General features: G+C 37.9%; 1 protein-coding gene across 12 annotated transcripts in view; it reads right to left on the bottom strand.

Annotated features, from left to right (window-relative positions):
- The window catches only part of CFAP20DC (CFAP20 domain containing), a 206763-nt gene that overhangs the window by 3955 nt on the left and 176642 nt on the right, over positions 1 to 26166 (bottom strand). For 7 of the 12 annotated variants that reach the window (XR_006719465.2, XR_006719461.2, XR_006719463.2 and 4 more), the window contains 2 exons: positions 8173 to 8267; positions 7623 to 8030 (listed from right to left, as the gene is read on the bottom strand). The exons of 1 other annotated variant lie outside the window; for it this stretch is intronic. Coding sequence is in view for 4 of the 11 variants with exons in the window: in XM_045505329.2 (XP_045361285.1) it covers positions 8173 to 8267 (95 nt within the window). In the remaining 7 variants the exon portion in view is untranslated. Of the gene's footprint in view, positions 1 to 7622; positions 8031 to 8172; positions 8268 to 12644; positions 12701 to 26166 lie in introns of those variants that run through there. 4 more of the 12 variants (XM_045505329.2, XM_010968306.3, XM_045505325.2 and 1 more) reach the window with 2 other exon arrangements.

Genomic DNA, 26166 nt, shown 5'->3' with positions numbered 1-26166 from the left:
TTAGACACGAGAGGGATATGTTCATTTATATCTCATTCTCTAAGCCAAAATGATACTGTCTGATTTTTTACTACCAAAAAAAAAAAAAAAAAACCCCAAAAAACCACTTTGAATGAAATATACAACCCTCTACTAGTTTTATATAGGACATTCAGATAAATTCATCTTTAAATAAAAAGTTCTTATACCAAAGATCATGCATTTTTCAAAAAAGTAACACCAATTTTTTCCATCAGGTGTGATGTTAAAACCACACATCACTGAGGTAAATGATTATGAATCAAACTGTCTCAGAGACCTGCCATCCAATGTCTTGTTTTTACTGCATCAACACATTGAGGGAAATTCTGACCTCTGGCACATAAGAGTTATACGCTGTTTAATTGTACAGTGCATTCTCTGCCTGTACTTTCCAAAAAGATAAAATTTTAAGCTGGTACTATTAAATTAGAAAACTCAATACATTTAACAACTAGTCAGGAATCTTTCAAGATGAAAATAACCATTGTAACGGGCCATGGGTCTTTACCACCCAACTGCAAAGGGATCAAGGTGGATCCAATTCATTAGTAGAGGTTTGGTTACATAATGCATGCAAACTGAAGCAATAATGGCTATAAAACGCATTCGTTCCAATATACAGCACTATAGAACCAGAACTTCATGCATTATAATCATGGGACTAAGGCAGGCTTTGTGGTTTTTAGCACTAAAGCTTTAAAAGGATGAATTTTAAAACTTTACCAACAATGACATTCATACAAAAATTGGGTGATACTATGTATAATTTTATATTGAAATAAGTGCTTTAAACTTGCATAAAAGGTTTTGTTTTCATTATAACTTAATTTTCAAAGCCTCTAACTTACATCATTTTGCCACTGTAATCTCTACGTAATGAAATTATAATACTGGTAAGCAATTACCACTATGATGTCAAGCAATGGAAAATGTTTTGAAAGGTAATTATTGTGCATGGGTATGGGGTAATTTTCAATTATATTCTTGGATAGTGTAGTTTGTTTTTCCCCCAAATGCTAAATTGCTCTATTTAAAGACTGGCTGCAGAAACTCTAAAAGGACAAATTAACAAATAAAACCATTCTCTCCTACCAGACTAAGAGCATCTGGACAGCGGTCCAAATTACATTTTTACTCCTCTGCACATAATAAAGCCATTTCTAGTGAAATAAAATTGCCTTTCAGATAATAATCTATTTATAAACTTTCAGCTTCACACACTTTGAAATTGGTTAACAGCAATAGCAGAAGAAAAACTGATGGAGCCAGACTAAACACAGCAATATTAGCTGCCCTCCCCTTGGTTAGATCAGTGCAGGCAAGTAATCCCTCCAGTTCACCTTTTGAAAGTCAATTAATATAAATGCTTAATTATCTATATTTAATGCATTTTAACTGTAGATAATATAAAAACTATATGCACAAGCTAAGTCTTCAAGATTGAAAATAAATGATGTGGCACCAGTTTATCAGATTTAAAATCTCTATATCAAGACACTGTACTTGACTTTCGATTTTCTGATGCAGCTATCTAGATTTTTTTTTTACAAGTTAATGCATTTTCTCTCTTATAGATCTTGAGAACTAAATGACTGTGTTTTTGTGTGCATACTAATACACTATTGTTTAAACAATTCAATGGTGAGGGATCACCGTTGGGAACAGTCAGACTCAGGATCAATAAAGATGACATCTCACATAAGATTCTGCTGAGAATCAGGTGCTTGCAGACTCTTCCACAACTTCTATCATAATAGGGTGAAATTAACTTGCACAGAACCCTGAGAAAGTGAACTGCCAAATTTGGGTTCTCAGCAAATATGTACCCTCAAATGGGAGAAAGATAAATAACCAACAATGGAATAAAAAGGATGAAAATGTACTTTCTTCTATGAGAAAGTTATATTGTTTTCTGGAAGGCAAATGATATGCCATGGTTATAGTTCAGGTTTCATTTGGGAAATAAGTACATCACCCTTTTTGTAAAAACTGGTGGCTATATTTCACTTGGAAACTGCCATTTAAAGTGACATGTTGAAGGATTTGGATGATTACTTAGAAATTATTGCAATTTTATTCTTTCCAGGTCATCTCTACTTATAAACGTGCAGTGATTCAAATGTGTGCTTGCATATCATATCATCACGTTGTACACCTTAAACTTACATAATGTTGTATGTCAATTTTATTGCAACAAAGCTGGGGGAACCACACAAAACATATGTGCCCTTGTAAATGTGTGGCTTACCACTCTGAACGCTTTTGTTGCACATGAAGACTTTTGAGCCCACAGGGTCTTCAGGGCCTGGTTTAAACAAGATGGCAACACTGCAGCCAGGGGAACATGCATCCCAATTCCAGATGGGGAAACTGGGACCACATCCTAGGCCAAGACACCCTCTGGGGTACATTTGGGGAATAAGTAAGTGGGAGTGGCTCTGGAATAGGGGGGACAGCCTCAGGCAACATCAGTGTGTTTACTTCTCTACTGGAGGGTTCACTTCCAGTACTCCTGAAAGGAAGGCATCTCTTTATATAGTGTGAGTGTTGACTGCCCCCCTCCAATCTCTTCTATGCAGAGAAGACACCCTGGGTCCCTGATGGCTGCATAAGAAAATATCTCCTTGCTCTAAGGTTAATCAGAGACCAAAAGGCAACTAGGTGCCTCAAAGGGGAAGGGCAGGGACTCTGGATTCAAGATGGTCACACAGGCTTACCTTGCTTTATTGTGCTTTGATTTGTTGTGCTTTTCACAAATTGAAGGTTTGTGACAATCTTGCGTTAACAAGTCTAACGGCGCCATTTTTTCCAACAGCATTTTCTCACTTCGTGTCTGTCACATTTTGGTAACTCTCAAAATATTTCAAACTTTTGCATTATTGTTATATTTGTTATTGTGATCTGTGATCAGTAATCTTTGATGTTACAACTACAACTTGCTGAAGGCTGAGATGATGCACTTTTAGCAATAAAGTATTTTTAAATTAAGGTATGTACTTTTTTTTAGACATAATGCTATTACACACTTAATAGACTACAGTATAAATACAACTTTTATACGCACTGAGAAACCAAAAAATTAACGTAATTCATTTTATTGTGATAATTGTTTTCCTGTGGTGGTCTGGAACAGAACCCACAATATCGCTGAGGTACGCCTGAAAATAATATGAATCATTTCACAAGCTGAGATTTGAAGTGGGGACTCTGTGGGTCTAAGGAGAATACTAAAGAGAGTACTATTTTATCCAGAAAGGCTCAAGAAAGGAGAACTACCTAAATTTAAAAACTGCACTGGACATTTCAGCTGTACTGTTCGTACCGACCTAGATGGGAATTCATTGATCCTACCACAGTGTTGGCCTTAAGGGTGCAGACAGTTCAACTGGACAGGCCTCAGTCATTGTCCTGCTCCACACTCAGTGGGGCTGTGACCAAGGCTGTGACCCTCACCTCACCCATATCCGGGGACACAACACAGCCCAATGCCTGCATATGTTGGGAGAAGTCATCATAAGGTAATAATGCACAGAAAAACTCAACAATGCTGGGCACACGGCAGGTGCTTTATTAATGCTGGCTTCTATTATTACTTTGATAGCCAATATTGCTTTTTTGGGGGAAGTTCTCTGCATTTTAAAAAATCTTCAAGATACAGGGAAGATTCCTAAAGAGTAGACCAAATCATCCTCGTTTTCTATGGGCGAAAGATTCACTCATTCTACTCATCATACACTCATGGGACATTTACAATGTGCCACGTCTAGCAATGTGGGTATCATGGTTGTTTGATGAAGCATGATGTCTGGTGAGATGACTCAGAAAACAGCTTTTGGAAGACTGCTTTTAGACTCAGGATATTAGGTAAATGTCAATTAATTGCATAGCGGGAAACAAGCCTGTGAAAGGATTCCTCTGTTGGAGACAGAACAGGTGGCCAGGTTCCCCTCTCTCTGGTTAGCTGTGAGGAGCCATGAGATTTCTAGAAATTCTTTATTAGTAATTTGGATATTATACCTATAAAATAAGCATCCGCTGCTTATTTATATCTTGTAGATTAATCAATGTTCATAAAAGTATATCTTCTGTCTCTGTCATACAAAAGGTACAGGAATGTTATTTTTCTGATACTCTGGCAACTCCAAAAGCCCTTCTGAATGCCTTTCTTATTGAAAAGCCAGGTGAACTGCAAGAGAGGCTTACAGGCCTGGAGAGAGGGGCTATTGTTATTCCATTTTGGAGCCGGTAAGCATGAATAATTTAAGGGTCATATCTGTAAAGGAACAAATGTCAAAAACAAAATGACAACTATTCTTCAAGCAAAGTCTGGTTCATTTTCAAAAGGTCAGTTTGGTAGTTTTCTTGAGTAAGTTCTGAAATCTTAACTTCCCATTTTTACACTTCACACGAGCTCTAGGAAAACACCTTTTTATTAAGTGTTAAGGGCACTGGTGCCCATGGTAATTGATATTCTGCAAGTACATTATGGCCCAGGAGGAATTGCAGAGACCTGCCCGTTTCTCCATCCAGTTGAATGGCATGGAGCGTGGTGCTGTTCCTGCCACCGGTCTGCTCTGCCAGAATCGGGCTGTTCACTTCAAGGTGGCATTTACACACCTGAGACGTTCTAGTTGAGCAGAAACTGTGGCTGTGACAAAAATTTGTACCAAACAAAATAGGGGCTCATGGGCTGGGTATAGTACATGCACTCACTTTTGCATGACCTGGGAAATTTTCTAGAATTATGTACTGGTCAGGCCATCTTTCCGAGCTGTTAAAATGCAGTTATGCCTCAGGCTGCATGGATGCATCTTGGCCTCTTCATCTCTGATGGAGATGTGGTGGTTCATCACATAGCTTCCCTGCTCTAAGTCCCGGTGTCCATGTGTAAGATGGGGCTAATAATGGTACCAACATCTTAGGCTATTCTGAGAATTAAAGTGCACATGGAGGACTGAGTCACAGGAAGATGAAATAAACATTAGGTATTATCATTCTTATCCTAGAAGTCCGAAGATGGAAGAGCCTCTTTCCTTGTGAAATGCAGCTTTCAAAACCATCTTCACATCCCAGTACAATGGTTCTGTAGAAAGGCACTGATGTGGAGGAAGCCCAGGTCCTAATCCTAACTCTGGCTCTGATGGGGCATTTGACCTTGGGCAAGATCGTATTGAGGGGGATAGACTCCATCACAGTGTTTTTAACTGGTTCATTAAAGCCTTGGGGCAGGGTTCTGAGACCCTAACTCCCACTTTAGCCGAAGCAGTTCTGCTTTTAACTTTTTTACATATTGGAATTCCATATGGGATTTCATTTGACAGAAAAGTCTTCACTGCTTACATTTAATTTAAAGTTTAAGAATCACTGCATAAAGTGACCTACAGCTGTTTTAATTGCTAAAATATATGCACCTATATACTCTCATTGTTGAGTTTTAGAAATATAACTAATATACCAAAAAACTGGAATTGAGGGGGAAACCTGAAAGTCAGATTTCAATGAATTACCCTACTTTTTTTCTTTCCAGGTTGTTATGAGAAATGGCCAGCTGAATAACATTTCTCTCCCTCCTTTCCTCCCTTTCTTCATTCCTGTCTTCCTTCTAATGAGAATTCAGAGCATCTAATATATGCCAGAAATTGCCTGGGGAACTAGGAATCCAGGAGTGAGCAGACTGACAAAGTCTCTGTTCTTAAAAACTCCTAGGCTACCTAGGGGAAAAGCAATAAACAAGAAAACAAATCACGAGTTACAAACTGTGAAAAGGCTGTGAAAAAAAAGTACAAGGTGGGGTGAGAGAGACTGACCTACTCAGATAAGACTGTCTAGAGAGGGCTTTGAGAAGGTGGGCGGAGTCCCCACCCAGGCCTGGCAGTCCGCACTCCAGTCATCCCATTCTTCACTCTGCTTGCCCCTCACCCTCTTGGCTTTGCCCTAAATCTGGTCAGCTGCACCCCTCAGCCACTCACCCCTTGGAGGGAGTGTGGCCACTTGCCATTTCTGACAGGCCTAGGTGGAGGGGGAGCAGGTCCGGCGCTGAAACAGGTGACCAGAGGTCTGCTATTTTTTTTTTTTTCTTCCCTTGAAAAACTTAGCTACGTAGCCCTTGAGCTGTTTTAATTTGTTTTTCCTGTATATCAGGAACTCTCAACAGAAAAGTAATTTTTCACTTCCTGGTTTTATATATAGTATTTTTTGATTAGGTAATTTATTTACTTGGTTCAAAGCCAAAAAAATTTAAAAATTGCGATTGGGCTCTAGGCAAGGCTGCTTCGATTTAAATCCCAGCTCTGACTAACCTCAGGGAAGTTACTTAAGAGCTCTGTGCCTCAGTTTCTTCAGCTGTGAAGAATAACAACTATACACACAAGAACAGTATCTTCCTCACGGTGTTGTGAGGACTAAATGTAACCACTGAGCACAGTGTCTGGCACAGAGTAAGTGCTGAGTTGATGGTACTGTGCATCAGAAACCCAGGAAGAGTCCCAGACTGCCCACAATCGTGCCTTCCTTCTCCTGATGATACACACTGGATGCCTGAGCCATTATTTTTCTTGGACAAACACTAACACTAGCTCACTAGCATATTGGTAAGTATGAACTGTGCTATGTCGTCTAAAACTAACCCAGTGACATGTAAAGATTAACCACATGGGAAACACTACTTTCTGATGATCTTATTTAGCTACAAACTACCCAAGCCAATCAGAAGAGGGAAAGGGACAGCAGATGAAAATTTAGGGTGACAGGGAGAAGGGGTGCCAGATCTGGTTAACATTGGCCAGAACATTTCTACAATCCTCTGAATTTAATTTGCCCTCAATGCAAATTCTGTTTACCTTCAACATAATTGAGACCCTGCTGTCAAACCATCACTTTGCAGTGGTGACATTAAGACATCTTTTCATCCACTCATCACTCCTATAGATCTTGGGTGCCTTTGCTTAAGGACCATATTCTCAGTTCCTGTGGCTTATTTAGGACACTTAATATAACATATTATTTGTTCCCTCACAGCAAGGTCTCCTCCTGACAGCCAAGATTCTATTTTTCTGTCATAAGTAATTATAAATGTACACCTCTAAAAACCTTCTCAATTTGAGGGGCATAGTCTATTTCAGACAGTAAATCACGCTGACATCTCTACCCCTTAGGCAGCCAAAATGCACAACTCAGATGTATGAGCTCTCACTCTGAATTCTCTGTACCTGAAGAAAAATGGGATGCTCTACTTTCTCCCTGGGGCAGTTAAGAAAAAAAAACCGGCACCTTTGTTGGAGTAATTTATACTGGTTTCAGTTTTTTTTTTCTTTTTTTTTTTTTAAACTTTAGGTATAGCGCTTCCATCACAACCCGACACTGAAAACTGTCTCAGGGAGTCCCATTCAGAGGTCGTTTTTCACACCAATTACATATTTTTGATTTTCCATATTCATCCCATACCAACCTCTCTGTTTCCACCAGAAGATTCTTTCCTGTTCCTCCTCTTTGCACCCCTGACAGTCATGTTCCTTGCTCACACCCAGAGATCTCACCAACAAAGAGAACCCCAGGCAAATTTCCATTCCTGCTTCTTCCAATTTTTCCATTACTAATATTACCTATTGTAGCTCCATGTCAGCCTCTGCTTTAATGAAAAAGTTGTATCTCTGTATTAACGAAAACATGGATCTTGGTGATGCTGGAGTATTGGGTCCGCTTTATAACAATACTGACAGCTGGTATTTGGTAGATGCTGTTCCAAGTATTTCATGTTCAGTATACCTCATTGAATCTTCATGAAGAAACGTGCAGGTGGCCACTATCTATTATTAGTCTTATTTTACAAAACCAAAATTCATAAAAGTCACACAGCAGGAATTGCCAGAGTTGGAATTCAGATGCAGGTCAGTTTGACACCAAAGCCAGGCTCTTACATCTCAAATTATATTTCGCCCTGGGATTAGCCTTCAGGAGAACAAGGACAACTTCTCTCTTAAATTCCTTGTAGTTGCAAAGAACCCACCATTCTATAAAATGAAGCAGATTTTGGATATGTGAGCACAAGTGATCAGCATTTAATAAAAGAGTGGTATCTCAAAGTGACTGATTTTTTTCTATTTATAGTTAGTCATTGTTATTTTTTATGCCTGCCATTTTTCATATTCCCACCTTGAGCACTCAAGCTTCCAGAAGAATCCTCACACTGCTCTGCTGGCTGTTGACTGGGAGGAACAATCGGTGGGCTCAGCATATTCAACCAGTCTCTAAAAAGAAAAGAAAAGAAAAGAAAAGAAAAGAAAAGAAAAGAAAAGAAAAGAAAAGAAAAGAAAAGAAATGAACTATATGTCTGTAATTCCATATGTAGATTTCACCTTTCCCTTGAATTTTTAATTCCCTGGGGCTTCCCCAAAGAACCATTTTTTTGTCCTTCATATTTCAGAAAGATAAGATGTCCAGAAACTAATATTTAGTTTCATAAATTGGTTAATATAGAGCCAATTACTTAACTAAATAGTTGTTCAATAAATACATGAACTAAATGATGAGGACAGTTCCTCTCAAAAAGTTTATTATTGTTGATATTCAACTGCAGCACAGCTCCTCTTGCCTAAGAAAATTATTTTAACAACTCAGAAGAAATGCAGCAGAGACAAGGCTCCTTAGGACCTTTGGGTAAGAAAGCCTGATAAAGTCACATGTCACAGGTCATGGATGGCAAGAGTCCATATGGTGACTCAAAACAGAAGTTAGCCTTGGAGCCATCATGAACCAACCATGATGGTGGGAGCTGGTATGCGTTAACTCGGGGCCTTAGAGCAGGGGAGGGAAAAAGAAGGGAGAGTGAGGGCCTCTGGGCCCTTGAACAGTTCAGTACCTCAGTTCTCCTGGTATGAATGGGGGCAAAATCACTCCAGAAAGCATCACCTACATTCGCCAGCCCTCTGCCTCCAGCTTTCAACCTTATTTCTCAATCTTTCCTTTCCTTCCTTCTTCACTCTTGTCCTGTCTCCCTGCTCCCTCTAGCAGATACCTGGGTAGGTGTGATGCAAGCCGGTGATATTCAGAAGGCATGCGTCACTGTGCATTCTACTGCAAGCCCTTCTCACCGGTAAACTTGCTACTGAGCTTCTTCTGGGGAATAGAGCAGGCAGGGGAATTCTATTTCTTGCATTGATATTAGCACCCTGTGTTATTGACCTTATTCTTCTCAACAGGAACATTTCCTCATGACCAAAAAATTTCTTTTTAAATTTCTGTATTTCCTGCTGTCTTTATCTCCAGTGGGAGATAGCCTTGACCAGTAATTAGGAGCACTGGCTCTCCAGGTCAATCCTGGCTCCATGTTTCCTAACGTAACTTGGCCAAGTCACTTACAACATCGCTAAGCCTTATCTATAAAAAGGAGATAATAATAGTACTCCAGAGTTTTTGTTGTTGTTGTTGTTGTTAAGATTAAATTTTTACAAAAGGATGAAAAACATTTGGCATGGATCTGGATACAGAGCTGCACAAAAAAGTTTCAGCTATGACAACTATCATCTTCATTATCAATGAAGATCACAGTATGGCTTTACCTATAATGATAAACCAAGGTAGGAATTGGATTCTGCTGGAATTAAACCAGTAAAGGATCGTAAAATGATTACAAGTCTATATGATAGAGGTTTTCTTTGCAAGCCATACACTCTTCCTGTATAAAAACTACCTTAATGTAAAAATTACCTAATTGCTACTCGTATTATTTTAAGATACTTTCACTCACTGCTCACCTTAGCTAGCACTAGATTATGGCTAGTGAAATAAGCAAGGTGAGCTTGATGTGTAATTGAATTTCATAATAACACATTAAGAACATCAGAAAGGATTTGTCACAGACTTCCAAGCTAATGGGGCATTTTCTGATAAGCACCTTTTATTTAGTCCACTTAATTATAACAGACCAAAAAATTCCTACATTATAGAAAATTACAAGGTCACATACAAATTACCAGCTCAGTGACCTCGTTACTCAGTAAGAATGATGGAGAGCAAGGATGAACAGAAGAAAAACAATGTTATCATACGATGACACCCCAGTGACAAATTAGAACCTCTACACAATGGCAGTAGTAGCTTCAACTCATGGTCAATGAACATGCAGAAAAATCTAAGTGTTATAAAAGGCAAGACATTACTTCTTACGCCAATGATTTGGTTAATGTTTTTCCTTCTCAGCAGTAGCTATGGAAAGTACAGAGTTCTTCTTTTTGTGATTTTTGTGTTTGTTTTAAAGTAATATCAGATTTACAGAAAGGTTTCAAGAAAAGTACAAAGAACTCCTATATATCCTTCACCTGGAATCTCCAATTTAAACATTTTATCACATTTATTCTCCCCCTATCTATCTATCTATTTATCTATCTATCTATCATTTGCTTAGCTAGCTCATGAGCTATATCATCAGCTTTCTATCTAAACAAGAGTTGGCAAACTGTGCCCATGGGCCAAGTCTAGCCCATGGCCTGTTTTTGTAAAGCTTGCAAACCAAAAATAGTTTTTATACATTTTAATGGTTGAAAAAATTACAACAGTAATGTTTCATGACACATGAAAATTATATAAAACTCACATTTCAGTGTTTGTAAAGTTTTATTGGAATATAGCCATGTTCAGTTGTTTATGTATTGTCTACAACAGCTTTTGTGCTATGATGACAGAGTTAAATATCTGTTATCTGTCCTTTTACAGAAAAGTTTGATGGCCCCTGATCTACAACCATGAGCTCATACTGATCTCTCTAATACTAATACAATACCACAGAGTCCTTTTCATCTTTCCTTTTTCCGTGTTTGTAACTCCCTTCTGACACTGAGGAACCTGGCTCTCATTAGCCTCAGTACATTTACTTATTTTCTGAACTACAGAAAACATGCCAAAAGTAGTCTCAGAACCATTAAGGAAACAAAACGAAACAACCAATAAAACACCCCAAACCTACTCTCTAGGATTCTCTGTTTATGGTTCTTTTTATATTCAGTCAAAACACCATGTTCACAATTTATTTAAGCTATTTCTTTTTCCCACCTCTTCAGTGTGGTTATATTATTCATTTCAAATACAATTAGTGTCATCTGCTTCTGTCTGTATTACATTTTAGGGTTTTTTCCTCCATTCTTGTTGATTTTTATTACTTTTGTTGTCATTGAGTACGTAAAATACTGAATTCAAAAGTCAAAACTACACAGAAAGGCATATGCAGGTAAGAGTTACATTTCCCTTATCCCTTCCAGTCTGTTTCCACTCCCTCATCACTTCTACCCATCCTCACCCACTCCTCTATCGTCTATCAATTTCATTAGTTCTGGTATCTCCTTTCTATCTTTCTTTTGGCAAAAAATCAGCAGATATGTGTTTATTTTTTCATTCCTCTTCTTTCTAGTAGAAAAGGAAGCATACTAAAATTACTTCTTTGCACTTTCATTTTTTTCAACTTAAAATACATGCTGGAAATCACTCCTAATAGTTATAGAGAGCTTCCTTCCTCATTCTGTTTTCATGGCCGCATAGGACTCTACCAACAGACATACTGACATTCATCCCACCACTCTTCTGTTTGGGCAAGTTTTCGACATTTTACGACTATTGCAATTAATGCTACAATAAATAACTTTAGGCATATCTATTTTTGTATACTTGGAGATGTATCTTCAAGGTAAATTCTTGAAGTGGGATTCCTGGAACAAAAGGTAAAGGACTACTTGGTTTTGTTAGATGAGTCTGCTCACAAGGGCTGTACCCATCAGCATTCCCACCAGCAACATCTGAGAGTGCTGGTTTCTGTACAGACATGTCACAATTCTGTGCCATCAAGTTTTTAATGCTTTCCAGTCTGAGAGATGAGAACTGATATCTTAAAGTAGTTTTGATTTCCATTTTTGCATTTGTTCTCATATGAACATTATGAGTGAAGTTAATTTTTTTCATATGTTTAAGCCATTTATGTAATATGTAAGTGTATATATGTGTATACATGTATGTATTATACATATTTCCCTGTCTGTTCATGTCTTCTGTCCTCCTATCAGATTTTTTGTTTCTTTCCCTTATTTTGTTATCTGTATTTGCTAATGATGTTTTTTGCCACACAGATGTTATCAATCTTTTCTTTTACTGCCTCTGTATTTTGAATCATAGTTAGAAAGCTCCTCCCTCCAACCAGGTTCTATAGAAATTCATGCATGTTTTATTTCAGTCACTTGCATGGCTTCATTTTTCACATTTACATTTCTGATCCATTTGGAGTTTATTCTGGTACATGGTGTGAGTTTATTCTGGTGTAAGGTGCATCTAATTTTATCTTTTAAAAATGACTTTAGAATTCTCTTGACAAGCGATGTCATTTTAAGTGATGTCATGTTAAGATTTAGAAGATTTTATACAACTAAGAAATTTTGATCAAAGCAACTCATCTATTTGGTTTTTTACTAAGTAAGCATTAACAAATTGTATTTTGGAAAAAAGGGTCCCATGTTAACTATAAAATTTGGAAAATATCAGGCTAAACAAAGCCAACCAATACTTTTTTCTTGCAGGACTTTTGAGAGCCTTTTACGCACTGTGAATCTCCGGGAAGGAGGAGGTAGACTATGTATATTGCCTACCTGAATGCATCTGGAACTGTTACATCTTTTGGGATCATGAGTCCACAGAACACACCCTGAGAAGAGATGCTTCATATTATACCATTTTTCCCATCCCGGTGACATTGCTTTTGTTTTGTTTTAAAAATTTAAAATTTATTTTATTTTTAATTTTTATTGAAGTATAGTTGATTTACAGTATTATGTTAGTCTCAGGTGTACAGCAAAGTGATTTAGTTATATATATATTTCAGATTATTTTCCATTATAGGGTTATTACAAGATATTGAATATAGTTCCCTGTGCTATACAGTAAATCCTTGTTGCTTATCTATCTTATGTATAGTAATTTGTATCTGTTAATCCCACATTCCTTATTTTTCCCTTCCCCCCATTCTCTTTCCCCTTTGGTAACCATAAATTTGTTTTCCGTCTTTGAATCTGTTTCTGTTTTGTGTATACATTCATTTATATTACTTTTTAGATTTCACATGTAAGTGATACATAATATTCATCTTTCTCTTGTTTGTTTTGTTTATGTTTTACTTTATATATACTTAATAATTACATTTTTTAAAAAGCAATCTTTTTTTTTGGGTGATTTGTTAATAAGCAGAAATGTGTAGTGCAGCACCTGTGTCTTATCTGTTTACATTTTGGTATGTAATATTTAATGCTAAGCCATTGTTTTGACCCTTGATTAACTCATTTGGACCTCCATGCTCACCCAACAGCAGGCAGCAAACATCTAACAAAGGGGGAATCCCTGCTCTGGCTCACTCACAGCATGTCAAGCCCTAGCTTACTTCTGAACCTTTCCTTGGCCTGTTTCTTACCTGGCTGCCTGTGCTCTGGAATCTGCTTTGTTCTACCACTTCTGTATTTGCCTGTCCTTTTGACTTGATGCTCTGTTTTGTTTGTTTCCTCAGCTATGACTATAATCCTTTTCTCCCAAGGACTGATTCTATCTGCCTGTTATGAAAGCTTCCAGCTTCTTTCGTGGGTAAACATCCTTTTCAGTCAGGCTTGCTCTCTGAGCACGCTCAGGTGCTTCCTCCTCCTCCTCCCTTTTGTAGACGCTGGCAGGCCTCCCACCCCGGCCTTTTCTCTTGAAATTGAAGAGAAAGAACTTGTAGTCACACCTATACCTGCTGAGTACTGTCACCAGAAGGTGTTTTATTCAAGAGTCAAGACAACGAATTCACTTCAAATACCACATAAAAAATACAGTGCAGATGAAGAATAAATGCCATCTTGTTAATTTTCACAATGGACAGATTTATCTAATATTAAAATCTGGTCCCTCCACCCCTAACACCAGATTCTTTTCATCTAACTTGCATGCCAGCTTTTCAAAGCAAGGCAGTGAGCATGAACTGAATCAGAGCTGACTCAGATATTTTATAACTGAGGATAATGTTCTCAGTTAAGATAGACTATGGTTTCAGTTCATTCCGTTAAAAACAGGGTTTTGTGTATAGGAGAATTTTATACACATTTATTTCATTAAGGTACTTCCTATAAATACGTTTTATGTGTGTACACACATACAGACACATATACAAATACATACATGATATGAGAGCAACAGATACCCTGATCATCTTTCTACATATACAGTAACCATTTATTGAACTGCTGTGTGTCAGACCCTGGGGAATCAGAGAGCTTGTGGTCAGACAGGAAGAAGCATTCTAGCCAACAGAAAATGACACTAGAACATGGATTGCTGTGAGCTGATCAGTTCTTTGTTCCTTTGAAGAAATTCCCTTATAAGGAAACTGTCTATAATCTTGTATACATTTAAATGTTTACTTGTGAGAGTAATTATTGTCACGATAAAACATGACAATAATTATTGTATAGCTCTCATTTACAGCACTGAGCTACCTGCTATCATAAAGCTCTGGATCAGAGGAGTCAGTCCAGTGTGAAATATTTATACAAGAGATCTTATATTAGGAATTTAGCAGTTTGCAGAAATTTCTATCCAATACATAATAATATTTATCACTTGGTACCAGTGCACATTTCTTATCCACTGAAAGAAGTTTGAGTTTTCTATGGCTAGGGAACAGAGTGGGAAGAAAGGAATAGGATATATCTCACTTTGGGGAGAATTCACAATTTCTTTCTAAAAGCCGGTGAAAACTCTTTTCCCAGAAAAATGATTGTAAATACCAAATTTTGCTTTCAATTTTAGGAGATCAGAGATTATCTGAGGCCCATTCATGGACTTCTGGGCTCTGAATTAAGAACTTCTGCACCTTGGAATATCAAGGAGGTGATGTTTTTAGCAGCAATAAAATCCATGGCTGGCAGAGTTCTTTGTAAAGGACCAGACAGTAAACATGTTAGGCTTTCCAAGCCATAAGGTCTCTGTTGCAACTATTCCACTCTGCTGTTGTACCGTGACAGCAAACAAACAATAAGGAAATGAATGGACATGGCCATGTTCCAATAAAATTTTATTTGCAAAAGAAAAAAATCCCTCAATGGGCAGGCTGTTGCTGAATGACCCCTTAGAGGAAGGAACTGTGAACAGAATGTTCTCAAGGCTCTTATGCAAATTCCTGCCCATTCTCCTCCTAAATGCCTTCTGAATCCACCCTTCTCACTATCTCTACTTGCACCACCTAAGTCCAAGTGACTGCCTTGCCTCATGTTATCTGTAGCAAAAGCTCAGAATTGCTCCCCTCATAGTCACTCATTCTGGCTTCACCTCTCTGTTCTCCACACGATAGCCAAAACGCTAATCTGATCCTGTCAACCTCTTTTTTAAGCTTTCAATGTCATTGGGAAGCTATCGGTTTTGGGAGAAAGACCAGACTCTACCTTGGCCTTTGAAGCTCTGCACAGCCTTGTTGCTACATGTTTTCCAACCTCATTACCATTGTTCTCCCTTTCACTCACCTTGCTCCAGACACACTGGGCTTCTCTCCATTCCTGGAGTATGCCACGATCCCTTTGCTCAGGCTGTGCCCTCTGCTTTAGAACATGCTCTCCTCCCCTCACTTAGCCTGGTGAAACCAACCTTCCTATTTTGGCTCAACCATCACATTCTTGGGAGCTCTTCCCTGATGCTACCTCTCCAATCTGGTTGAGTTCCTTTGTTACTTCTTCTAATAGAGCAACTGTGATCTCCTCATTAAGAGCTCTTATTTCAGCTCATAATTACATCCTGATTTGTTTGATCACTCGATGAATGTAGTGTCCCCCATTTGACTCTAATGAGCACCTAGCAGAGTGCCTGGCATAGAGTCAGCGCTTCCTCAATATTTATTGAATGTATGACCGTTCAATAGAATCTCTTTGTCAGTCCAGAATACTGAGTGCCACTCAGTGTTGAAAGTTTCCATAACAATAAATAATGCTGCTGTTGCAGCCCACTCTTATATTTCACCTCTGTCTTACTCTTCTTCGTCTACCTGCTAGGAACATGCTGCTGTTTTCTCATCATGTGCTTGGTACACACACAATCTGGGGTCAACCTGGGGACACACCTGCCTCTTTATAGCCAAGACAGAAAAACTTAATTTTCTGCCTCAGAAAACAGAATGCTGCTTCAGAAATATGTTTACTAGTATATATATACTATATATATATATAAAAACCTAAGAAAATGTTTCTTTTTAAAAAAAATTTAAACATACAAAAAGAGTTCTCAGTAGAACTCTTTTCTTCATAGGATTTGCCTTTCATTTGAAGCAGGAAGCTCAAGTGATAAGTTGGAAACACAAACCATATGTTGGGAACCCCTTTGTATGTCTCTTAAGTTGGACTGGAATAAGTATTAAGATGCTTGTGTCTCCACAGGAGGTCTCTGACCAGATTCTCAGTATTCTGGTTTTGAAGGCCTTCCACAACATTTCCACCAAGTGGTTATCTAATCTTTACATGATTACCGTCAGTAACTGTGTACCTATTACTTTCAAAGACCATATTTCATATTCAAATATCTTTGACTATTAAGAAGTTTCTCCTCATGTTGAGGAAAAAATTTCCTTTTCATTCCCACCTATTACTGCTATCTTTGCCCCTTGGGACTTCTAAGGAACAATTCTAATATTTTTTCAAAACACAGTAGGAGAGAGTTAATGAACTGTCTTTGCAGAACTCCTTATTCTCCCTTCTCCTTGGACCAGTTCCCTCTGACCATTTGACTCTGGGAATTACCATGTTTCTACATGAGCCCATAGCGTCACTTAATTGGTCCAGGGGTAGACACCTGACCTAATTTGGGCCAATCATTGTGTTTCCCTAGAACTTTTGAAACCAGATCTGAAAAAGAGAGATAGCCCCACAAAGAAAATAGAAGCCAAAAGAATTGAAACTCAGATGCTACTGCTGAACACACTTCCTGTCACATGGTAGAAACTAGTCTGAAGAGATAATGAGGAAGTTTATAAAGTCTGGTAATCTGGGAATAAAACAGTGTTGGCACCACTGAATGAACTGGGAAATTAGGGAGAGGAAACCAGTTTGGGATGACATAGGAGTTTGGTTTAGCACATGAAGAATCTGAGTTCTTGGGTGTTTCCCTATGTGAAGATGTCCTAGAAATATTTATGATCCATTACCAGGCCCCAGCCTTAGCTTTTCAGTATGCTGACATAGCTCCAAACCCATCTGCTACCATCCTAGTCTATGCTTTTAGAATCTCTCCCTTGTCCTTCCCCCAGCCAACCTTGACTCCCTCTAATCCAATCTAGAGGTGAACTTTTCAAAATCTGTTCTTAGGGCAAAATCCCAAATCACTACATTGCCTTAATGCTTTGCGTAGTTTGATCCCATTTCTACAGCATATTTTTGAGCCTTTCCCTCACCGTTACTGCTACTCTACTCCCAGGCTTCAGAGGGAGAGCCACATCCTTAGTCTCTTTTCCCATAATAGCCTAACGCTGGTTAGGTGTGGTGTTTGGAAGTAGGGCCTCTGGGACATGCTTAGGCCATGAGGGTAGAACCCTCATGAATGGGATTAGTGTCTTATAAAAGAGAATCTGGAGAGCTCCCTTGTCTCTTCTGCCATATGAGGTCACAATGAGAAGATAGCTTTCTATGAACCAGGAGGAGGGCTCTCACTAGACAAGGAATCTGCCAGTACCTTGATTTTGGCCTCCAAAACTATGAGAAAGAAATTTCTGTTGCTCATAAGCCACCTAGTCTACGGTATTCTGTTATAGCATCCCCAATAGACTAAGACATCTAGTTTACTTTATCTTTCAGTGCAAATTTTACTTCAGAGAAGCCTTGCCTGAGTTCTAAGCCTGCTGCCAGTTTACTGTCAGTTAATGTCCCAACAGAAAACATTTGGCACATTACAGAGGTAAGAGTAGTTATAGGGATAGTATAGAATCTGACGGCTTCCCCAAACTCTACCCCAAGCCCTAAGAGACAGGGGAGGAACTGTGACCAGAATCCAGAATGAAAGAGGGCCTCCTTAAGAGGAACTGTGCCTAGACTATAAGCTCCATAAGGCAGGAAATCATGTCTGTCTTCTTCACCTTGGGCTTGCTACATACTAGATACTCAATAAATGTTTGTTGATTTACTGAATGGATACTTGTAGGAAGGCCAGAGCTTTAAGAGAAAGATATATAGGTGAGAGTGAAAAGACTGGAAAATGGATCAGTTTTCTGAGGAAGACCTGGTAGAGAGGAGGTCAAGAGAACATGCTCTGAGAGCAGTGGGAGGAATAACAGGAGTAAGAGAAGGCCGCTTGGTGAGAACATTATGAGAATCATTCTTCCCAAACATTCCTTCTCTCCTCCTAAAAGTGTTCCCAGAGGATGTTTACATTATGGTGACATCTGGAATAGGAATGTGTCTCTTCTGTAACAAAAATTGGGAAATACATTACATAAACAATTACTGTGTTTTTATCTCACATCAATCCATGTTTATTTAGAGATAAGCAACAAACACTCATACAAGAGGAAAACCATATTCTTTCTTTCTTCTGGTCCCTACAAAATCACCTCTTCTGCCCATGTCTTTGCCAGAAAAGCCATAAAACAGAGAGGATCCAGCTCCCTTCAACTGCTCAATGCTCCAAGAAATCACAAAAATCATTAACTGCTCTTACTCTATTAAATATACTTCGTGCATTCTCTGCTGAACTGAGTATCTTTTTTGTTTGGCAGTATTTTCCCTAAGGTTAAGAAAATATTAATGACATAGCATCTTTGAGACCATTTTACAGACACTGACTCATTAGATATAGCAGATAATTCAACTCTGGAGGCACAAATCCAGGCATCAGCCATCAAATTCAACTACAGCATATGAACCATAATATCCTATCTACTTGAAATGGCATGGAAAAAGGCTTCTCTATTCTGTTATCAGCATAGCTGCTTTATAATTTTACATTGAATAAATGTTTATTGAGCCCCCACAGGGTTGCAGACCTTATGCTGGGTATTGAGAAGTAAGACACGATTCCAGCCCTTGAGGAATTCAGGCTCCTAGAGACAGACTGTTAGACCAACACTTATAAGAGAATAAAGTAAGTATTGTTAAACAGAGGTCAGCCCAGGGAACCTCTTACAGTTAGGAGAATGGTTATAGTAAGGCTTTTTAGCAAAAGTGATGTAAGAATTCCTCCTGAAGGATGAGAATGAGGACACAAGATAGAGAAAAGATGGAGGGATAGTCTAAAAGGAACAGCATGCACTACAGCAGAAAGGAGTACAGAGCATGAGGTACCTCTGCAGTGCGAAATGATGGCACTGAGTGTTTATACATGTGTTGACTGAGGAGACACTACACTTACTGAAGAATTGTATATGGAAAGTTAAACAGTGCCTACTTTATTCTGAAGGCCCTGGGGATCTATTGAAGGATTTTAAGCCAGAAGAATCTTGGATTTTCATTTTAGAAACATCATAGTGGCATTGATGGATTGGTGGGGAATAAGAGAGGAGACACAAAGATCAGTTAGGAGTTTGTTGTTGTATAATCTAGGCAAGAAATAGTAATTTTATTTTTGAAATTTAATACATATGTGTATGAAAATATATGAGGACCATGGAACCATCCCCTTGGCAAAATTCACTTCCCATTGTATCAAAATAAGATTGTAACGAACAGCAGTCTCCTAAGAATACATCTTGTTTTTGTCATCCTGTGTGAGTGAAGGTCTCTAGAGGTGGCAGTATACCTCAAGAGTCTTACACTCTAACAAGGAATATTTTAGATTCTTTTTATGTGTCCCATATACTATGTAAGTTAAATTCAAATAGTTATTGAGTATCCATGTGCCCAACCATATATTGGATGTATGAGGATACTGAACAAATACAAGACAAGCTTCCAGGAAAGTAGCCAAAGATATGAATAGGCATATCAGAAGAAAAGACACATCAATGCTTTCTGCCTCCTCCAAATATGGGAAGATATTTGACCAGGTATACAATTATAGAAATGCAAATTAAAAATAATGAGACACTATTGACACAGAGCAGCTTTGAAAAAGCTCTGAAGTTTGATAAAACTCAGTGTGGGCTTTAGAAATATAAACTAGTGAACAATTTGGTAATACCTATCAAAATTACTTTTGACCAAGTAATCTCACTGCTAGAAACTTATAAGCACATACGTGCCCCAGCTCATAAAGATATATGCATGAAGATGTTTACTATCGCACTGTCTACAGTAACAAAATAGCTGGAAACCACTGAAATGCCCATCAGCAGAGAACTGGCTGAATAAATTATAGTAGATCAAACAGTGAAATAATACCCAGAAGTTAATGAAGAATATGTCAATCTGTATGTGCAAATTCATAAAGAGATCCAAAAATCCATTCAATAAAAATCTAAAAAGCTAGTTGTAGAATAGTATAGAGTCTCATCCCATTTATGTTGAAAAAATAAATAAACAAAACATATTTTCTTTTATATGCAAGAGAAAGTTTCTGAAGGATGCCCAAGAAACTGTCAAATGTCATCACACCTGGGAGTAGGGATGTGGGCTTGCGGGTAGGAAGAGTAAGACTTGTTTCTCACATTTGTCTTTCTGCTCTGGTTGGAATTTTTTAAAAAACGACTTTCTTTTTAAAAGGCAGATTCTTGCTCTTCAAGAGCTTCCAATTTGATGGAATCTATAAGAAAATTCTTCTGAAACACAACTTAAAAATATCTATAAAAAAGTGTTTTAGGTGACAAGATCTTACTGGAAACAGGAGTCTTGATTGGCCCCTCAACCAGTGGAGTAGGAGAGAGGAAAATGGGGTGCCTTCCTCATGCCAACACGCACCATCTGAGCTGATCCTAGCAGCCTTCCGCATTGGAAATATCAGCTTCAGCGACGAAAGCAGAACGTTTTGGGTCTTTATAAATGTTGGTAATGTTCCTGGAAATTGTCAAGATTTCATTTGCATAAATAACAGCTGCTTTATCTAATGCTATACATATGACTAAAAAAATTAGGTGGTGGCTGATTATTTTTACCACATCATTCACGAGCCTGATTATTAAAACAAAATTGTTCCTGGGCTGAAATCTGCAATGTCAGTTCTGACAATTCAATGACATAACTTGACAAAGAATGGTTACAATCAGAAAGTTGGAAGATGCTCTGCAGTAGAGGGGAGGCCAGGCTAAAAGCTCAGAGGGAACACACGGCCTTCTCTAGGAGATGTATTCATGTGGGTATGTGAAAAGAAGTTTAAATATTACGTTTTAATCAGCTTTTCAAAAAGTTTCTTTCTTTTTTTTTTTAGTTGCTGGAAGATAAAAGGTCTCAGAGTCATGGAAAACTAAGCAGTGACTCACTTATCCTTTACCTTTCATTGGAGTGGAATCATTTTAGGGTGAAATTTCTCAAGGAAGTCAGTTTATCTCCTCAAAACAGAAAAAACTAATCAAGCATTGTCTGATTAATTAGAGACACTTGAAAAAAATGCTATCAAGGCCTACAGCTGTAATCAATTTCATCAACATGCAGAGAGCCAATCTGGTTTTCTTGATTAACAAAGCTGAATGTTAAACAGAGAGTGTGACATTGTAGTGCCATTAGCTAAAGCTACAAATTGAGCATTTTCCCTAAATACTCAAAGTCAGGTCAGGATAAAGTGAAAACTTTCTTACGATCTGGACCATGGGCATGAAGATTTCAATTATTTCCCTTGCTATTTTTGTGCCAGAAGAAGTAGTTTCATTTAAGTAGGTGAAATGTGTAGTAACTTCAGAATGCTTCAATTAAGACATACAAAATCAACCACCTGGAAAGACCACACAATAATAAAATGAAGACAAAGAAGTGATGTGAAATTTCTCTCAGTTTAGTGTCATCCAGGTTGGTTGTGTAGTTCAGCAGGAACAGGCATACAAGACACAAAGAGATGAAAATTTTCTTACTATATTTTTAAGATGCGAATGTGAAATGCACTATATAGTGTCTGATGAGCAAATAAGAAGAGCAAATAAGAAAATTCAGTTTGCTTATTTTATTTGCATGAAGTCAATTTAAATGTCAAGGTGTCTAACACAAGATTGGTTTATTAATAGTTTGTTTCTTGCTCTTAAAATCATAGTTATAACTATAAAATGATGATTATATTTTGTGTGGCAGATCTTTGCAATACAGTCTGGAGTTTCATCTGTTAAAACAGTAATTCTCAATCTTTTTGGGGGTAAAATCCTCTTTTTTTGTGCTTGGAATCTAGTAAGAATGCAAATAAACATTGTTAACTAGTGTGTTCCAATCAGATATTATATTTGTTGTAATGTCACTAAAATAGGTTCATTACGGAAATATGTAAATAATTTCCCTAAAAAAAATACACTGAAAATAATTCAAAATACTCTCAACATCACTCCCATTTACACCGAAGAAAAGTGGTAAGTTAAGAGTATACGTGTCACATAATAGTCACTCAGTAAATATGAACAGAGGGAGCTGTTGAAGAGTTCAAGCCTACCCAGTAGTACGTCTTGTGGTAGCTATGATTTTGGTTGGCTGACATACTTTTCTTCTCCCTCTTCTGAGAATCTAGCTCTTCTTTCCTCTGTGTAGACCACTTCATGTGGTTTGGAGGGATAAGTCTTCCTGCACTTTCAATATGGAGACAGGCTTAAGACCCAAGGTAGGCCAAAGGCCACTTCTGGGCTTTTGCTGGGTTTTTGAGCAGGGTCCTGACTCATGGCCACCAAAGTGTGCACAGGTGAATTACATCTGTTGAGTATATTTTCCCATGAGAAAAATAAAGGCTGAGAAAACTGTATAAAGTTATGGTATATCTCAGGAGGTCCTTTAGGACCTCTACACTTCTATGGGAGACATAAATATTATTTTACCCAGCAGAAGGATACACATAAAATGAGGATTTCTCATTCTAAATAAATATCACTGAAGATGCAGGGGGAACAACTGTCCCTCCAAATAAGAAGGTTTTACCTTCTTATCTTTGGGGAACAATAAAAAAATATCTGAATGCCTACTCTATGCCCCTTTATATTGGGAGTTCTGGGTGTTGACAACAGAGTGGTGATCAAGCCTCAGTCCCTGCTCACAGTTTAGAGGTGGAGAAAGACAATAAATAAGTATACAAAGAGTGAAGGGGTTCAAAATATGCACCCTCAAGATATGCCAATTTGACAGAATGATTATTTTGAGCTGGAGGCAATGAGAAGAAGCAGACATAAGAAAAACTCTCTGCTCCCCTATCTCTTTCAGGAAGGGTAGGATGATTCTTAATCATTGGTGACAACTCTAGACTCATAAGAGATGACACCAGAGGAATCTAAATAACAAACCTTACTAACTAGCTCTCATCTTTTATCAATTTCCCCCTATACTTACCCTCCCACAGTCTGCCACCTTTAGAGATTCAAAGTCCCTTTCCTTTGTCTTGCCACTTTTCTACAAACTTTATTGCTCTTTGTTTCGGATGCTGTATAAGCCCAAGTTCTAACCACTCCTTTGAGTTACTCATCACTGAGTACTTGCATATGTCTGTACACTGCACCTGTTAGTAAGCTGGTTTGTTTTTGTTTTGTTAATTTGTCTTTTGTCAGTGTAATTTGCAGGAGAACCTAGGAGGATAGAAGGAAAAGTTTTCCTCCCCTACAGAAGGAGTATTATTTCAGATATAAAAATTTAAAAATAAAATAATATGTAACGAGTATTTCATACTAACAGCTCTAGCACAGAATAAAGGTGCTAGGTTCTCACACACAAAAAAATCTATTGCATAAGGACCGATTCCAAATAGACAGGGAGAATGGGAACCACAGAATATCTGATTCGGGGCCATCTTTCAGAGATGAATGTTTCTAATATAATGGGCCTCTCAGATGAACAAATTAAATTCACATTTAAACCATGTTTACAAGGGAAATCCTATTGCTGAGAATTCACAGACACTTCATGTGCAGAGCACTGTACAAGGAGTAATGGGGAGGCAACAGGGAATCAAAGAGAAAAATCCCATGACTTTAGATCAACCATCTCGACTTCTAGAATTGGTTTCCTAAAACCCAGCAAGGCTTGGAAGATCACAAAATGGAACATTAATATATTCTTATGTTGCATATCTGGATGAACAAATGGCTAGGGTGGGACAGTAGTAACAGCAGCAACTATCACCACCACAACAGAAAATAAGTTGATAACCCAGTTTGGAGCTGGACATTAGACATGTATTTGGGGTACCAACATAGCACATAATTTAAATTGCACAGATTTTGATCTGAGCTCAAATTTCCTTTTAGCCTTGCAACCTCTGGGTTAAATTTTGCCTCTGTTTCCTCACCTGGAATACTGGAATTATGGGACTGACAACACTGGGTTGTGGTAAGGGTTAAATAAAATAATATAGCATAAGGAAACTCTCACCACTCAGTTCCTGCTAGAGAGATGGAGTCAGTAGTGATAGATGTAGCAATAGTAATGGAGTCAGCAGTTATTATTATTTGAAATTACAGAAAAAGATTCAAGCAACTTTATATAACATCTTTTACAGAGTTAAAGACAACTCTGTGTTAAATGCTTTGTAACTAAATTCTTAGCAAATCAGCAGCATAAAACTTTGCAGCCTTTTCTAACTTCAACTAGAGAATAATTGCCTTAAAATTAGAACACAAAATAAAACCATCTAAACCTTTCTACAGAATGATTGGGACTTAATGGTGCAGAAAAAGTAGGTGGGGTTTAATTTAATGCTGTAATTTAGCTCTCTGGGCTTTTGTAAAGAATAACTACAGGGTATCATTTTCATCATTAAGTGTGTCAGATTATCAGATGTCATATTTATGTACTGATTTCCATTTTCTTTTCAAAGTTTGGTTATTGCTTTATGTTCATGAATCAAATAAAACAATGATATGCTAAAAAGAAGGCTCTGTGAGGTGAATGACAATTTAATTTTCCCCCAGTGTTGGCTGGTTGCATAGGAAAACAAAGAACTGGAGAAAGTTGACAGGATCTTTAGTTGACTAGATTTATTTCCCAGCAGTTGCAGGTTGTGTTAATTGTAACATTTCAGTTAATGAAAAATATTGTGATAGAAGGCTGATGTGGGTAATAAATGGACTTTTGATCAGAAAAGATGGTAAAACGCTATCTTTAAAACACTGGGAGGAAATAATCAGAATTCTTTTGTTGCTAAGACCATTCTAGTGAGTAAGTTGGGCTTGCCAGGGAGGGCAATCATTCTTTCATGTCTCCAAGCTACCATCATCATAATTATTCATGGTGTTACTCCAGCTGCTATTCAACCTAAAGATGGTCCTTGTTCTACAGAAAGCTAACCTGCTAAATTGAAGAAAACACAGGAAGATACAGAAATGTTGAAAAACCAGAAAGAGCAAACTTACTATATTAGACTAAGACTCACACTACTGGTTCTTATAAATAATTTTGTTAAATGTAACATATACATAGAAAAGTGCACAAATAATAAGCGTACAGCTCAATGAATGCTTGAAAGTTACTGTAATCACCACCTGAGCTAAGAATAGAAGCCTCTTTCACTCTTTCTCCTAATCATTACACTCCCTGTTCCCCCAAAGGAGCTCAGATGGTGACTTCTAACACTACCAATCAGTAGACTCGTTTTTCAACTTTGTACGTATGGAATCATATGATATCTGTTCCTTGGCTGTTGAGCTTCTTTCCTCGAATATTACATTTGCAAAATTAATCCATGGTTTTGAGTGTAAATAGTATTCCATTTTGTGACTATATCATAATTTACTTATGGCTTCCACTATTGAAGGAGATAGGGTTGTTTGCAACTTGAGGCTATCATGAATGTGTTTATGTTGAAAAGTTTTTCCTCTTCCAACTTGGGTCCAGTGCTGGGAGGCCTGCAAATTAACTGACAGCAGCCAGATTGGCAGGAGAATGGATAAAGTTTATTTACATGTGCACTTGGGAGTTGCTCAATAATGAGTGACTCACTGAATAGCCAGAGATAAAAATTTATGTGCCAACTAACAAAGTTGGGAGAGTGAGGGCTTCACTGGGAAGGTATGGAAGGTTCTGTTAAGTTTTTCTGATGCTACTGGGAATGGGCGGTCTGTCTTCATGGCAGCTG

This window comes from Camelus bactrianus, chromosome 17 (assembly GCF_048773025.1).
Source record: "Camelus bactrianus isolate YW-2024 breed Bactrian camel chromosome 17, ASM4877302v1, whole genome shotgun sequence".
NCBI lineage: Eukaryota > Metazoa > Chordata > Mammalia > Artiodactyla > Camelidae > Camelus > Camelus bactrianus.
The sequence above is the reverse complement of the archived record's forward strand: the minus strand, read 5'-3'. Positions and strand labels throughout refer to the sequence as shown.